Here is a 17,761-nt window from a genome sequence, read left to right as displayed (position 1 = left end):
TAAGAGGGAGAGAGCTAGATTCTATTCCATCTTGTGCATCATCCACAGAATCATTTACTAAATTTCCAATCAGTTACACAAGTTCAAATCCATTGAAGACAATGGAATTGCTCAGCTGTCACTAATGGCATAATTTGAGACAATAAGATTACACAGGTGCAACTGGGGGCTTAATACGGATTGCAGAACTTTTGTTTGTGGTAAAGATGGAAATTGGCTCACTCACCTCTCAGAGTGGAGGTTGTGTTTGTATTTAAAGAAAAACATTTTTACTCTAAATTTAGCATATTTCATATGGATGTCATTGGAAGCTAACAAACATGGACCCTCACAAGTCATTCTTCAGAGCAGAGCTATGCTTTAACGTGAATGGGTGTCTTTAGGGATTTGGAAAAAAATTACTTTAATAAAGATAATGTAATTGCCTGAAAAATGTAGTTAGGATGTGGGCAGAATAGTTATATTGCACAATAGAATTTACTTTTCCCATACACTTACAAAATCCTAACTTTCATGGTTCAAGGCTCAACTATTTCAAATTGTATCAAGCTGAATTCTAATGAGTGCATTGACATCCTCAATTCAATTTTTGTCCCAAAATTGTCTTGGGCGATAAAACTGTTGAAGATTTATTTGCAGCACTCATTTCAATCTGACTCTGCTTAGTAAAAATAATATGGCCTTGTGCTACACACAAAGACACTGCATTGTAAGACAAAAAGGTTGCTGTTGTGTCTTATCTGAACAGGGCATAATTAAGCAAGTATATATTTTCTACTATGAAAAGTCTCAGAGGAAAGAATAAGAAATCTTAATCACAATGCTGAAGTCTTGAACTAATGAATACTTTGATGCGTTTTGTTTGCTTTCTATGGACTTCTGGCAGTATAATCCAGCACAGGTGATGCTGCATAGTAAGAATAATGTACTGTCTGCTTTATTTTGTGGGCAAAAACAAACCCTAATGTTTTATTTGTGGAATTTTCCCTTAAAAAAGTCACATTAGTATTGAAATGTGATTATGGTCACTGTCCTCACTTTATGTAAATGGACAAATCCTTCCCTGTCCTCAGCCATGGAAGGCGACACGCACAGGAAATTTCCACGCTGCTGCAGAGCTGGGTGAGCTGAGGAAGGTGGTTCTGAATTCCACTATTTTGTGGATCTGTTGGATTTTTCCTATGGGAGGCAAACAAATCACTATACAGGCCACTTCAGGCCTGAGGTCTCCCCACCTTCCCAAGTACCCAGGACATGTACCTAGCACTTGTACTGAGATTTGGTGCAAGGGACAGGATTGGCTGAGAGGTATTAAGGATGTACTTATGGTTCCTCTTGATTTTGTGGTTCCACTTCTAGAGGAACACTTTGTTTACAATACTGTAACTCTGATATTTGATCTGTATTTGGAACTGAGCAACGATGTGATTTATTTGTGTTTCTGTTTATTCTACAAAAAAAATCCCAAACATTCTAAAATATGGATGTATTTCAATCTAGAAAAATGATTCAAATCCATTCCAGCATTCATATTATAATACTGAGTATTGAGAAACATACCTCTGCTCCTGAAAATTTTTAACCAGCTCCTTCCATTTTTCCATATCTTCTTTGTTTTCCATAACAATGTTCTTTCTTTCCTTTATGGTTTCCTCACTTTTTCTCAATTTGTCAAGTCTAAACAAACTCTGTGTCAAAGAAGCATGCTGAATGCTGAAGTCTTGAATTAATGAATACTCTGATGCTTTTTGGTTCTTGGTTTCTAAAAACCGACCATGCCTTTGCCTTACTTTTTCAATAAATCCTGATCTTCTCAATTGATGTTGTTGTAAAGCTTCTTGAATTCTAATGTCTTCTTCTTTGCATCTTTTCTGAACACCATTCTTTTTTTCCTCAAGAAAACCCTTAATACAGTAGTCAGCTTCACCTTTGGCAATTTGCATCTGCATAACCCTACATATCTTTTTAGTTTGGATCTCGCATCTCTTACTCTCTCTGTAGGTTTTATCAATAACATAAAATGGTCCAAGTCTTACAGATCCATACATTCTAGCAAAAATCCTCTTCTCTATACTTACTGGGTGATTCACAGTTTTAAGCTGTGGAGCAGGATGAACAAGAGAATGAAACGGGTGTACAGCATGCCAAATTTCTTCCTCTTTCTTTTGAAATATCATCAGCTTATCCTTCACTGAATGAAAAGCAGCTTTACAAACTGAAAGCCTAAATTTAGTTCCCACCTGCTCTTCCATATTAGGTTTCTCCAGGTCCAAGACACCTACAATACAAAGAATGCAATATTTAGTCTGTGATGCGTATTTGATTATAAAAAATTACTATTTCTTATTATTTCAGACTCTTTATTAGATTTTAATATCTACTGATGATAAATGTCCTCTTTAAGTCAATCTATCCTCTTGTGAGGTTGAATTAAATATTATATTACCTTGAAATAAGAATTTAAATTATCTGTAATATCAGTACAGTATTATCATCTGCCAAAATTTGCTTGTTCAACACACCTAATAATGACAAGCAAAGGCTCAGAGTTAAGTCTAATAGACTGCTTTTTATTGTGCCAAAATGGCTGTGCAAAAGTTTTAAAATATTTAATAATAGTAGTAAGTGCCAACTTAACCAGCTACTATTCTTGCTGGCGCCTAATCCAACCCCTCAATGAACTCAATCAGAATCTTTCAATTTACTTTAATAAGTTTTGGATCAGCACCCTGTTCTATTACCTATCAAAAGAAAATTATGATATTTTTGAAAGTTTCACAAGTTTCTATACTTGCTATCTTTTTAAAGGCAGAATTTTTTAACCTACTGACATTAAAAAATCACAGCATAAAATAATGTAACAGTTAAATAATATTATTAGAAATAATACCAATTTTTATTCCCATTTTAAAAAATATATCCCTTGCTCAACCTCTATTTCACTGTGTCTCTTAAAATAAATATTAGTCATATTCATAGAATATCAGGGTTGGAACAGACCTTAGGAGATCATCTAGTCCAACCCTCTGCTCAAAGCAGGACTAATCCCCAGACAGATTTTTGTCCCAGATCCCTAAATAGCCTCCTCAAGGATTGAACTCACAAACCCTGGGTTTAGTAAGCTAATGCTCAAACCACTGAGCTATCCTTCCCCCCAACTGAGTACTCCATCTTCTATACTCATGTCCACAACAATTCTTCCTCCCTTTTATACTCTTAAGTATAATACATGTTCAAATATTGTCATTGGTATTATTTATATGAAAATGTTTACAGGAGAGGTGTATACAAGGCAATTAATTGTTTTTAGAGAGAATAAATCACAAAATGAAGCTAAAGCTTGTCTGAGTACCATAAATGACTTTCACGTCAAGCATGTTCCAAAGCCATGGATATTCTTTTTGTTGCGTGGTAAGAAAAAAAGAAAATTCAAATAAAAATAAAATAAATGATTATCTTGCCTCATGAGGATTTTAAAAGTTTTTTCTGCTACATTTTTGGACTTTCCACTGATGTAACTTGGATGTAGTGGGAACTATTGTTCAAGAGAAGGTTCAAAAACAGGTAAGTATCCAAGGGAATGGCCTGGGTAGAAAGAAGTGATGGGATGAGACATATTTGTGGCAAATGGTAAATGAAGGCAAATATGTGACATGGTATCAAATCTGAATACGTTTTTATTTCATAACTAATTCAATCAAATCAACTGAACTAAATTAGATAGGGTGATCCTTGTTGAACTGCAGCCTGACCCACGTGCCTTGATGACCCATGCCATCACAGGTTTCAGCAAAAATCATGACACTCTCTTGATCTGTGGCTTATTCAGCTGGACACCCAACCTCCCCATGAAATGGTTCACCTGAGCACGCATCCATCAGGTTCCAAAAGGTTCCATTTTGGAACAGGCTATGCAAATCCCAGCAGTGACACAACAACCCACTACACTGGCTTTTGTACATGTGTGGTCCCTTCCCTCATCAGTTGCAAATGGCACGACCCTATGCTGCACATACTAATCAGTTTAAATTTGTGCCCTCTCCCCATAGTCTATGTACACAGGGGCCATGTCACTTAATCCAGCTACTCTCTCGGAACATACTCAATCTGAAACACTACCAACTGGCTATAGTCAGAGTAACTAAATAAACAGCAAACAAGCTGTGACACAAACATGAAACACAAAATTAAACATGTATATGATGAAAACCCACTCAGTAAGCCAGAAAATTCTTCAAGGGATTCTCCAGGACTTCAGAGGTGGTCAGATCTAATTTCACGTGCTCCTGGGATGAATACAATGTAGAGCAGGGATGGGCAAACTTTTTGGCCTGAGGGCCACATCTCAGTATGGAAATCAGATATCTTCAAATCACCAGGGCCTGATGAAATCCATCCTAGAATACTCAAGGAGCTGACTGAGGAGATATCTGAGCCATCAGCAATGATCTTTGAAAAGTCATGCAAGACTGGAGAGATTCCAGAAGACTGGAAAAGGTCAAATATATTGCCCATCTATAAAAAGGGAAATAAGGACAACCCAGGGAATTACAGACCAGTCAGCTTAACTTTTGTATCCAGAAAGATAATGGAGCAAATAATTAAGCAATCAATTTGCAAACACCTAGAAGATAATAAGGTGATAAATAACAGCATGGATTTATCAAGAACAAATCATGTCAAACCAACCTGATAGCTTTCTTTGACAAGGTAACAAGCCTTATGGATGGGGGGAAGTGGTAGATGTGGTATATCTTGACGTTAGTAAGGCTTTTGATACTATCTCGCATGACCTTCTCAAAACAAACTAAGGAAATACAATCTAGATGGAGCTACTATAAGGTGGGTGAATAACTGGTTGGAAAATCATTCCCAGCGAGTAGTTATCAGTGGTTCACAGTCATGCTGGAAGGACATAATGAGTGGGGTCCCGCAGGGATAGTTCTGGGTCCGGTTCTGTTCAATATCTTCATCAATGATTTAGATAATGGCATAGAGGAGTACACTTATAAAGTTTGCGGACAATACCAAGCTGGGAGGGATTGCAGGTGCTTTGGAGGATAAGGTTATAAATCAAAATGATCCAGACAAACTGGAGAAATGATCTGAAGTAAACAGGATGAAATTCAATAAGGACAAATGCAAAGTACTCCACTTAAGAAGAAACAATCAGTTGCACACATACAAAATGGGAAATGAGTGCCTAGGAAGGAGTACTGTGGAAAGGGATCTTGGGGTCATAGTGGATCACAAGCTAAGTAGGAGTCAATAGTGTAATGATGTTGCAAAAAACCCAAACATCATTCTGCGGTGTATTAGCAGGAGTATTGCAAGCAAGACATGAGAAGTAATTCTTCTGCTCTACTCCGAGCTGATTAGACCTCAACTGGAGTATTGTGCCAGTGCTGGGTGCCACATTTCAGGAAAGATGTGGACAAATTGGAGAAAGTCCAGAGAAGAGCAATAAAAATGATTAAAGGTCTAGAAAACATGACCTATGAGGGAAGATTGAAAAAAAATGGGTTTAGTCTGGAGAAGAGAAGACTGAGAGGGGACATGATAACAGTTTTCAAGTACATAAAAGGTTGTTACAAGAGGGAGAAAATTTGTTCTTCTTAACCTCTGAGGATAGGATAAGAAGCAATGCGCTTAAACTGCAGCAAGGGCGGTTTAGGTTGTACATTAGGAAAAATGTCCTAGCTGTCAGAGTGGTTAAACACTGAAATAAATTGCCTAGGGAGGTTGTGGAATCTCCATCATTGGAGATTTTTAAGAGCAAGTTGGACAAACACCTGTCAGGGATGGTCTAGATAATACTTAGTCCTGCCTGGAGTGCAGGGGACTGGACTACATGACCTCTCAAGGTCCCTTCTAGTTCTATGATTCTATGTTCAGCTCATGCACTTCTCTCAGAGCTTTACAGTGCCAAAGAACATAGTAAGAAGTATGAAGTGAATTTTTTGGCCTTTGTGGCTTTCATTTAATGTTATTTTTATGCAATAATTGCATTTGCAATATAGCCATGGTCACAAAAGGATTTTTTGTTTTACCTGTTTTCTGATCAAATCCACTTCTTACATGTGTGCCAGTCACATTGCTTCATTTACTGATACAATAAGTTTCAGTACTGTAAGAACTTCAAAGCCTATATGCCGTAGTTGCATAGGAGCATGCTATATTTTGTTCTGCCTCACGCATCATCATGCAAAACAAGCCATATGCTGACTATAGAATATTTATTGTTGACAATGTATGAGGGTAAAAAGAAAATGGCTTGATTTCAAGATACTTGAAGTGCTGTCAATTTAAAAAATCTTGTTTTGATTTGAAAATTGAGCAATTTTGTTACAGAGTGACTTAAGAAGAATAAATATCAAACACCAAAATGTCATTTTACAGAATCATTTTTCTAATCATAATCATATAAGAAGCGTGCATAAACATTCTCTCTTTTCAAGCTGAGAACGTTTTTTTGTGGGTGAAAACTGGAGAAAAGTTTACATGAAGTTTTCTTTTGAAAAGGGTATATAACTACACGTCAGTGATAGAATACATGAGTTTTACCTAAGATTTGCAGCAAACAATGTGGATCAAGCTCATGTCTCATATTTCAGATATTTTCCCCCCTGCCATCCTCAGTACAATAATCCTTTGACTACGTCAACTGGAATAGTTCAGTATGTCTATTAGGATGTTCTCCTACTCTTTGAGGTATGTGGGAATTCAAAAATGCTTTTCTTGAAATAATTCTATTCATTGTTAAGAGGGACTCCCAACACACATATAAGGCAGATAGAGTGGCCCCCTGTGTTTATTTAGCACATCACTTACTGAGTCAACATTTCCTTGTGTATACTTGATTTTTTAAATGTCTACAATGCTTTAAAGACTTTGTTCAGTAACAAGATGTTGTTATAGACATTATTTTGATTTCTTGGAATGATCACACCACTATGGTTGCACAACTCTCTTATGAAAGCGCTCAGCCTACATTGCGTACAACTAATCGTAACTTAAATTAACCACTTGAATTAACAGAATAACTAATAGCAACAGTAGGTTGTACTGGGGAGCAATTAAATACAATTCAATATCATGAATTATATTAAAATAAGAAGCACCTAAAAATGCAACCGGTAAAAGTACTGACAAGGTCCTTTAAATAATTTACAAACTTGACATTAACTGAGTAAAAAGTCCCCTGAAAACCCATGTTTGAGGAAGATAAAAATTGTTGATGTTATAGGGTACCATATTCTCCATAATTTCACCATTCAAATAAAAATTAAAGATTATGATATTAAGAGAGACACGGTGGTTGAGGTAATATTTTTTATTGGACCAACTTATGTTGGTGAGAGAGACAAGCTTTCAAGCTACACAGAGCTCTTGTTAAGGGCTGGGAAAAGCACAATGGCTATGTCTACTGGCAACTGAACAACAAAATGCTTGTCTTTCAGAGATGTTAAAAAAAAACCCTACCAAAAGACAAATGTTTTGCTGATGACAAGCACCAGTGGGAACAGCACTTTGTTGGTAGGAGTGCTCTCCTGCCGACACAGCTAACACCACTCTTTGGGGGTAGAAGTTTTTGTCATCAGGAGAGATGATAAACAGTGACCACACTGAGTGCCTTTTAGCAGCACAGCGGTAACGACACAGTCCTGTTGTTAAAGGCTGTGTAGTGTAGACATAGCCTAAGTGCGTCACAGCTAAATACGCGATCAAACAGATAGTTTAGCATAAGTATTTAGCACATATTTTAAGGAATCATTCAATCTGAAGTAGCCCATTAGCACCTCTGCAGACACAGGACAAAAAGGGGAGTTAGTGGGCTGCAGATTGTTGCAATAAACCATAAATCCAATGTCTTTATCAAGACCATGATTTTTAGTGTCTAGCAAAGTTATGAATTTAAGCTCCCAAGCTTGTGTTTTGAAAGTGTTGTGCAGGTTTCTTTTCAGAATGAGGACTGATGGGGAAAACTGGATTTGTTTAACATCGTTTCACTTAAAAGTTGCATTTTTCAGGAACATAACTACAATGTTAAGTGAGGAGTTACTGTAATATGGTTGCTAAAATCTTTCCAAGTAGCTTTTTCTCATTTATGGTTAGTTAGATTTTATTGTATGAAGTATTGCAAAAGGATTACATTACTAACCCTTCCTCAATGGAATTCTTTGTTCCTCTAGTTTTTTCTTTTTTTCTTTTTTTCTCAACGTGGGTGAAATGGAGAAAACCGGTTGTTTTTTTCTTCTCAGACATAAAATAGGAAGCTTTTTAAAATTATTCATATATAAGACCTGTTAACAAAACAATTTTTATTTTAATTAAACATGCCATTATAATCAAGAAAATGAAGACTTGTAGCAAAAATACAGCATATAGTACTTTTTCCTATAAATAATTAGATAGCCTATATACTTTTTTACTGATTTGACAAAAAAAATCCTCCTTTTTTTGTTGGCTGCTACCCCTTTTTTTGCAAGACTATTTGTTACTAGGCAGAGTCTCTATTTGATTGGCGAGGTGAATACTTGTTCCAACCCCACACCTCTGTAATCCTAGAAAAATATCCCAGCTTTTAGTCTAAACAACTCTTCACTCATCATCGGTTATACCAAGATGCATTCCTTTGTAGTTTTTCAGTGACAAGGACACCTTATCTTTAGCTGTGTGAACAAACAAGGAGCCCTAAAGAACAGCTTATGATATTCTCAGTTTTTAAGTGAATATAGCGCTTGCTTGTAAAACACATTTGAAGCTCACATCCTTTATTTATCCACAGAACTGGTACATGATATGCAGTAGCAGTTCATGACACGTTGTCATGCAAATGCGTCTAATCTTGACCTACTGTTTCCAACTCCAGGGTGAGAGGCGGTTTTTGTTTCTGTGCCCACTGCATTCTGGCTTTTTTGTTGAGACTGTCATACAAGGATGTCAATTGATACTAATGGAGGTGATGCATTTTATGATGTAGATACCAGCCAACTGGAAATTGGACTGAAACTCATTTCATGTACACTGCGAAACAGCTATCAGATAACATTTTTCTCTTTTAGAGCCATGAGTCCTTTCTTGTAGGGATTAGGCCCAGATGCACCTAGCAAATCACAGGAACAACACTACAATCCACAAAACCTGAGTTAAGTGGCCAAGCTCCCTATGCATTAATGGGGAGACATAGGCAATCCACAAAAGCCAACAAACCAGGCAGAGAGCCTCCTAAACTAGCCAGTGGGAGATGCAAACGAGAGAAATGTGTCCAAAGTCATGCCCCTCTCTCAAAGATTGGTGCCTAAATCCGAGCTGCAAAGAGGTGCCTATGTCTTTAAAACACTTTCAGTAACAGAACACCTATCAGTAGCATCGCATTTATTTCATTGGTTTTGTAAAATCAGACAAAATGCTTGCATATTTCTACATTATATCAACAGACTGACAGCAGGTAAATACTTGAGTTTCTTTCTTTCTCCTGGAGTTTCATCAGTTATTAATGTGATCCAGTTAGCTTCCTAAATTACTTCTGAAATACTTGCAAATTTTCACCATTATCACTAATATTTCCTTTGAATACCACAGGATGCTATTCTCAATTTAAACAATTTGTTCAGAACTCTGGCACTATTGCTTCACTGCTTTAGTAGATTGATAAGTCTGCCTTCATCATGTTCATATTCTTATAATATTCCTTCTCTTTCAAGAAACTACAATTTATGTGTATGATTATTTTAGAGCAGTCTTAACATTATCAGATTAGTATTTTACTTCACAGTTCTAATCTTCCACAGTACTAAGAAAATATAACTCCTGGACAATTTAATAGGTGCCATAACTTAAATTCATAAAAGATGTTTTTATTTGAGAATACATTTTAACTAGTTAAAAACAAAAGTTAAACACAACTTGGTAAGATACAGTACATATTTTTTTTAATTAAAAATCATCATAAATTTGGAGTAAGAGATTTTAAAAGTTCAGTAAAAGATTTGGCAAAAAGGAAGAAAATATGGAATAGAATTACAAATTGCTCACTGTAAAACTTGTGGGGCATCACCACTATGCCGAATAACAAGGTATGAAAGAAAAGAAAGCATGTCCTGCTGATAGGCATTGAATTTGAAGATGTGTGCACAGTGTCTCTACAACAACTAAATGATGCATGGTATAAAGCATCTTTTTGTTTAAGTCCAACTGATGCAGTAGTATTCAGAGACTGAAAAGCAAACCTGAACTCTACAAGGTCAATGGTTTCTACATTCTTTTATACCAAGCCAAGACTAAATTTGACCTTGAGTGCTTACCCTGGCTTGGGTATGTTGGTGGTTTAGATTCTCTGGTTAAGTTTACATGAAAGAGAGCAGAGACTTCTGAATAGCCTAATCAAGGTTGGAATCTTATTATGACATTCTGAGTTTCCCAGAGCAACTACATTGTTAGTCAGTCCCTTTCAAGAGGCTGTTGGTAAGATTTTTTAATATTAGGATAGCTAACAAATAGTAATTTTTCTTGTTAATAAGTTGTTTTTGTAATATTTTATTTTACTGTATGTTTGCAACACATATGGAAATGATAGCCACATAAATTGCACAGCAGGGTGATAATTAGTTTATCCCGCTCCCCCAAATTCCAGACGATTGAACAGTTTCAAACAGCCATTAGTTTTATAATCCTTACTGGAGAAACATTTCCTCCTTCCTCTAAAATGAAAATTCCTCTCTCCCCACCACCAGACTATGCAAATTCACAGGGTAAGAATCAATTCTCACTGAATAAACTGAAATACATATTTTGTAAACAATCAGTATTTCTGAAACCAGTGGTGGAGGCAGCCATGTTATTGAAAAGTAGGATCATCTGCAATAATGATGACTGTGATCTGCTGTAATAACAACTTAACAATCACAAGAACTATTTCAATATGTATAAACATTAAATATATATGTTCTAAGGGAACTGAAAAAATTATGTACAATCTTACACCAGGCTCCAACAGTATTAAGGTCAAAAATGACACATTCTCAACAAAATGTCCACCTTTGGCCTTATTCTATAAAATGTCAATCTTAATTAACTGTGAAAAAAAACTATATTATAGTTCATTTGCGATGAAAAGTATTTTTACCTCTTAAAAATGTAAATGTTTGTGTAGCGGGGTGACTACCCCACTCCTAAAATACAGGGGTTCAAAGCAGCTCTGGAGATGGCTGTGCCTGGGGACAGCTGACTGGGGAAGCAGTTGCAGCTGGGCCATGCCTCAAGCAGGCCCCAGCTGGCCTGTATAAAAAGGCTGTGAGTCAGAAGCCCAAGGAGTCTTTTTCCAGGCTGGGAGAGAGCAGGGCTTGGCTGCCTGAAGAAAGTGTACTGGAAGTGAAGCAGGACTAGGGAAAGGCCAGGGGAGCTCCAGACTGGCAACTCCCCAGGCTGCAGGGCCTGGTCCAAGGCCCACAGAGGTACTGGGAGATAGGAGGCAGCAGGTCCAACCCCCCCTTGCCTATGATGAGTGGCTTTTACACTGCAGTCTGCCCCGGTGAGTGGGGGCTAGATGGCGACTGGCAGTAGCCCAGAACTGAGGCGGGGTGGGGGTTCCCCTGAGTGGGGAGACCTGGAGAAACAGTAGGGGTACTGCCAGGGGGCAGCACCCCAAACACAAGGGGCACTGGGTCCTGGAAGGGACATGGGGGGGGCAGCGGCAGCAGGACATTGGCCTGCAGAGGACACTCTGTGCTGGAAAGAGCTAATTCCCAGAGACAACCAGCAGGCGGCGGCGCAAGGGTGAGCCCTGCACTGCTACAGTTAGGCTAAGGAAAATGAGTGCAGTTTTCCTGTCTTTCTCTCTAATTCTTAAAATCACTATTTATTAGCATCCATCTACATTTGTTGTAAACTAGATGTTTAATTTTGTTACACTTCTTAAAGAGAAACCAAATGCTAATTGTGTGTAGGACACTAACCTAACTATGTCCATTTGTTAAACCACTCAAGATTCTTAGTTTTTAGAAGACTTCTTGTAAATTAACATTTATAGATTCATTAGCAGAACCAAGAAGTATTGTAACAGAAGTGAAGGGCTAATTTCAGCTCCAGTTTAAGAGGAAGCAATTTTGCAGGTGTCAGTAGAATTCCACTTGCTTAAAGGGTCTGACTCATCACAACACTTGTGGAAGAATCGTCAGCTCAGGGTGTTTGAAATTCACTGCACTTTGTCATCACAGTCACACTGTTTTATGGAGTTTTCCATTCTGACCTGAGCTGAGGATGATTCATATTTCCCCCCCCCCACACACCCCATGAGACCTGCTATGTAACAGAAAAAAATACATAAAAATTTAAAATAGTATACGTTTAGAATAGTACTTTTCATACACTTATGAAATGACAAAATGCCTTAGACTCTAGGCCTGAGCCTCATTTTCATTCAGGCCCTGGCATGGTAAAAGAGTTTTAGCATGGTTTAAAAAACTTTACTATAAATGAGAATCAGGTCCTCTATGTACAGTGATCATATCATCCACCACTAAAATGTATCTCTCTCCGGAGTGCAAACCAAGCAACCACTCTGCTGAAAGATACAACCCTCAGCAGCAGTTTCCTCTGCGGTCCAAAATGTCCCTTTCCAAAGTTCAGACCTTTATTTATGGGCATTTCTATGGAGATCTGCCATATTCATTCTAGACCAGTGCAAAAAGCACTGCTAGATTAAAGGATCAGTGAAAGTTTTAAAGTTCAATAACTCACATATGATCACATCTAGACACTAATGCTGTATATCACAGGCAAGTTTTTTCCACTGTTATATATCATGTGTATCTAGTGCCGGCAAGTCATATAATTTCAAGTTCCAGGATTCTATTATTCTGGCTACTTGTTTGCTTTTCCTTTCACTTCCACTCCCTTACTTCAACACCAGTTATACCAAATATTGCAAGAGCTAAAAGCTAAAATTGGAGTTGTAAACATCTGAAACCTTTGAACCAATCCTTCAAATGTTATAGAGCATGACCCATTAACTGAAAGGCCAAATTCCCACAGATCCTGAAAGAAGGATCACACCAATAAAGCATAAACTGTATTACATGTTCACCAGATATTATCTGTTAAAATCTAACTGCAGATTTTAAGGTTGTGTATCTCACACTACTAGGAATGGAAATACTGTGTGAGCTTCTCTAATTACTGCTCCTAGACCAGTGACCAGAAAGGAAAGGGTTAGATCTATGGCTTTCACTGGAAAACAGATGACAAGGAAAGCACATTGTTTAAGGCTATAAAACTGATTATTAAAGGAGCTCTGTGTCAGGCCCAGGATAAAAGAAATACAAAAAGCTAGAATTAGATAAGGAAATTTACAGGCAATATCAGATCGCTGGCAATTGACAAGTACCTTTCCAGACTCTTGGGGTGCCTGCAGCTATGATTGGAACCACCTCTGGTAATGTATCGTGTTTTTTTTAAGTTCAAATTAACAAGATAGGTGGTTTAAAATTGATCAAAATAATATTAAGAATTTTTTCCACATTAAATTCATTCAGTAATTAAAGTTGTAACATACAACCATATAAAAAGAGGCTGTATAAAAAGAGGTTATTTTGGATTTAACTCCAAAAAAGAAGACTCCTGATTCTCTTCTATGAGGAGGAAAACTACAGTTACGTGCAAAAGTGGGACATGGCATCCTATCTAGTATCTGACAAAAGTAAGAAAGCACAGAGAAGGCAGGAAAACAGAATTCTATTTGTAAAAAGGAAACAAATATGCTTTTCTATTCATACAAGTGGGTTTTCTAATGCTTTTTACTTTTGTACCACAGAATAGCAGAATAGTACTTTTAAACTGTGTGAAAAGATTTTGCATTCCCTCTAGGTGAAGAGGAAAGTGCTTTTGTTTCCAGGACTGGGAACGGAGAGGGGGAGTCACTCTGTTTGGATTCACAGAGCTTGTGTCTGTGTATCTCTCCAGGAGCACCTGGAAGGGGGAAGGGAAAAAGAATTATTTCCCTTTGTTGTGAGACTCAAGAGATTTGGGTCTTGGGGTCCCCAGGGAAGGTTTTTCAGGGGGAGCAGAGTGCCCCAAAACACTCTAATTTTTTGGGTGGTGGCAGCAAGTACCAGGTCCAAGCTGGTAACTAAGCTTGGAGGTTTTCATGCTAACCCCCATATTTTGGACGCTAAGGTCCAAATCTGGGACTAAAGGTATTTAAATAATGGAAGTGCAGTGAATGGCATGTAGTTTTTACAAAATTGCACAGCACTATCAATCAACATAGTATAATATTTAGAACTACAGCATGTACACTAAACATTAGCATTCCTGTCTTTATCATGCATTTGTATCACACCAGCATTTTATTATTTGTTCTGGACATACAGGAAGAAAGACTAGGTGAGGGATGTGGTTTAATTAGGCCATAACTTTATCAACTTAGTTCATCTGGGAACTATCCATCAATATACTGTACAATACAGGTGATGATTCCTTCCTTAATCATTTCCACCTTGTAGAGGGCTGCCATCCTCCTTCCACTGCTGTTCCCCAGCCAGCTGCTGGGACCTCAACACCCTTTCCTCAAATATGGGTTATGGGACTAGCTCCTCATAATACCAGACATCAGGCACCCCAGCATACCCTACATCTACTTTCAATTCCAGTTAATCTGGGACCTGGTCCCTTTATAGAATAAATACCTGCACTGGACACAAGGAGATGCCAGTAGTTAGCTTGGCTGCTTCCCTCCCAACCCTCAGCTGGTTTCCCAGATAGTTAATGTTTCTGTCACTAACTTGAGCCAAAAATATACCCACTCCCCAGTCAGAGAAGTGTACCTCATTCTTCCTAAGGAAGGAGGCTCCTGCTGGAAGGACTGGGTGTAAATACTCTCCCCTGGATGCGCTGGGGCCAATGTTTTACCTGCCCACCTGTTCAGTTGATGCCTTCCCTGCCTCTCTCACAATCCCTAAGAGAGGGGGAACCCTTAAAGGACCCATACTCGTTTCCTCCTCTAGGTCTAGACAAAGACCATCCTGTCTTTGAGGCTGTATGGTTTGCAATATAGCTTGTAAAACAGAACCTTTAAATGTCAAGAACAAAAGTTTTTCAATAGATGCTCTTTATTCTTAACAGATTTTCCTGGAATATTTAGAATGATCCTTGGCGCTATATGCAGAGTCCAGATTTTTCTGAAAATAGTTATTAAAGTTATTTAATAGTACACTCACTTGTTTCCCAGATGTAAGCTTTTTGTCCTCAGTATTCTGTTCTGGCTTAATGATGTGATACATAAAGCTTTTACTATCACATACTGGAAGTATGCTTTGACTGTAAGTTTGTTTCACTCCATCTCTGATATGTCTCTGTGGAAGAACTTCATCCAAAGGAATTTTGCTGTAAAAACAGAACTTCTGTTACATTAGTTCACAGTAAATAAAAAAGTAGGTACTTCTGAATAATCTGGACAGTTGATTCGTTTATTGTTGCTAAAGAACACAGTGAACCGCAATACTTATAATTTCCTCCTGTACATCATTATTACTTAAGAAAAAGAGAGGGAATTATATGCCAAAAACAATGTTAATTAAATATTTAGGTTGAAATCTTATTGGCATAAAAGACAGAAAATGCACAGTTAAGATTCCCACTTCTAACTTAACTCGGTTTCCTAGCTGATATATGCAGTAAAATCTTATTTTACTATACACAAAATAAGAAAAGCTGGAAAGGCCCTTGAGATAAATGTAAGTCTCGCAGTTGTATTAAGAGGGTTTTCAAAGGGGGGAAAAGCAAGGAAAGGTGCATTGGGCTGATTGGCTGAGGTGAAGGAGAAATAAGAAAAAGGCCTATACCAAAAGGCTTCACAAAAAGGCCTAACAAATTAATCCATGTTAGATTCCATTCAGGTCAAGATTTTGGCAAAAGCTTTCTAATGCTGTAAAACTAGATATTTAGAGGTGTGTTTAGATGTATAGAATCAGAGAGGTAGCCGTGTTAGTCTGGATCTGTAAAAGCAGCAAAGAGTCCTGTGGTACCTTAAAGACTAACAGATGTTTTGGAGCATGAGCTTTCGTGGGTGAATACCCACTTCGTCGGATGGCATCCGATGTCTATTAGTCTATAAGGTGCCACAGGACTCTTAGCTGTATAGATATTACCTGATTTTTATTAGCTAAACTTGCAAATTAGCTAAACTTGTATTTTATTGCTAGTTAAAACATACATTTAGATATACACATGGATTTCTGACTTTTTTCTCCTTTTCCTCTCTATACTGATTTAAAAATGACTCTACTACCCTCAATTCCATGCTATATATCTTTAATTACATTTAGATAATTGGGAGAATAAGGTTATTTTAATCATTTTGACTTCTAAAATTTATTTTTAATTTTTTTTTAGATTTTTAAATATCAGAGGGGTAGCCGTGTTAGTCTGGATCTGTAAAGGCAGCAAAGAATCCTGTGGCATCTTATAGACTAACAGACGTTTTGGAGCATGAGCTTTCGTGGGTGAATACCCACTTCGTCGGATGCATGTAGTGGAAATTTCCAGGGGCAGGTATATATCTGCAAGCAAGCTAGAGATAACGAGGTTAGTTCAATCAGGGAGGATGAGACCCTGTTCTAGCAGTGGAGGTGTGAAAACCAAGGGAGGAGAAACTGGTTTTGTAGTTGGCAAGCTATTCACAGTCTTTGTTTAATCCTGAGCTAATGGTGTCAAATTTGCAGATGAACTGAAGCTCAGCAGTTTCTCTTTAAAGTCTGGTCTTGAAGTCTTTTTTGCTGCAGGATGGCCACCTTAAGGTCTGCTATTGTGTGGCCAGGGAGGTTGAAGTGTTCTCCTATAGGTTTTTATATATTGCCATTCCTAATATCTGATTTGTGTCCATTTATCCTTTTCCGTAGCGACTGTCCAGTTTGGCCGATGTACATAGCAGCGGGGCATTGCTGGCATATGCTGGCGTATATTACATTGGTGGACGTGCAGGTGTATGAACTGGTGATGGTGTGGCTGATCTGGTTAGGTCCTGTGATGATGTCGCTGGTGTAGATATGTGGGCAGAGTTGGCATCGAGGTTTGTTGCATGGATTGGTTCCTGAGCTACAGTTACTATGGTGCGGTGTGCAGTTACTGGTGAGAATATGTTTCAGGTTGGCAGGTTGTCTGTGGGCGAGGACTGGCCTGCCACCCAAGGCCTGTGAAAGAGTGGGATCATTGTCCAGGATGGGTTGTAGATCCCTGATGCGTTGGGAGGGGTTTTAGTTGGGCACTGTATGTGATGGCCAGTGGAGTCTTGTTTTCTTTCTTGGGTTTGTCTTGCAGTAGGAGGCTTCTGGGTACACGTCTGGCTCTGTTGATCTTTTTCCTTATTTCCTCATGCGGATATTGTAGTTTTGAGAATGCTTGGTGGAGATATTGTAGGTGTTAATCTCTGTCTGAGGGGTTAGAGCAGATGTGATTGTACCTCAGTGCTTGGCTGTAGACAATGAATCGTGTGATGTGCCTGGGATGGAGCTGGAGGCATGCAGGTAGGCATTGCGGTCGGTAGGTTTTTGGTATAGGGTGGTGTTAATGTGACCATCACTTACTTGCACCGTGGTGTCTAGGAAGTGGACCTCCTGTGTAGATTAGTCCAGGCTGAGGTTGATGGTGGAGTGGAAGCTGTTGAAATCGTGGTGGAATTTTGAAGGAGACAGACATTGAAATTCAAAAAGTTAACATTTTAATGGTTATAAAATGTTAACACAAATTGTCAAAATCACATCAA

The 17,761-nt window shown here is 38.1% G+C and overlaps 1 protein-coding gene across 3 annotated transcripts in view; it reads right to left on the bottom strand.

Moving 5' to 3' along the window:
• The window catches only part of LRRIQ3 (leucine rich repeats and IQ motif containing 3), a 65,180-nt gene that overhangs the window by 8,011 nt on the left and 39,408 nt on the right, over positions 1-17,761 (bottom strand). For 2 of the 3 annotated variants that reach the window (XM_050961036.1, XM_050961037.1), the window contains exons 5-7: positions 15,219-15,384; positions 8,162-8,303; positions 1,561-2,278 (exon numbers count right to left, since the gene is read on the bottom strand). In XM_050961036.1, the coding sequence (XP_050816993.1) occupies positions 1,561-2,278; positions 8,162-8,303; positions 15,219-15,384 (1,026 nt within the window). The remainder of the gene's footprint in view (positions 1-1,560; positions 2,279-8,161; positions 8,304-15,218; positions 15,385-17,761) is intronic. The other variant, XM_050961038.1, reaches the window with a different exon arrangement.

Source organism: Gopherus flavomarginatus, chromosome 7 (genome assembly GCF_025201925.1).
Source record: "Gopherus flavomarginatus isolate rGopFla2 chromosome 7, rGopFla2.mat.asm, whole genome shotgun sequence".
Classification (NCBI taxonomy): Eukaryota; Metazoa; Chordata; order Testudines; family Testudinidae; genus Gopherus; species Gopherus flavomarginatus.
The sequence above is the reverse complement of the archived record's forward strand: the minus strand, read 5'-3'. Positions and strand labels throughout refer to the sequence as shown.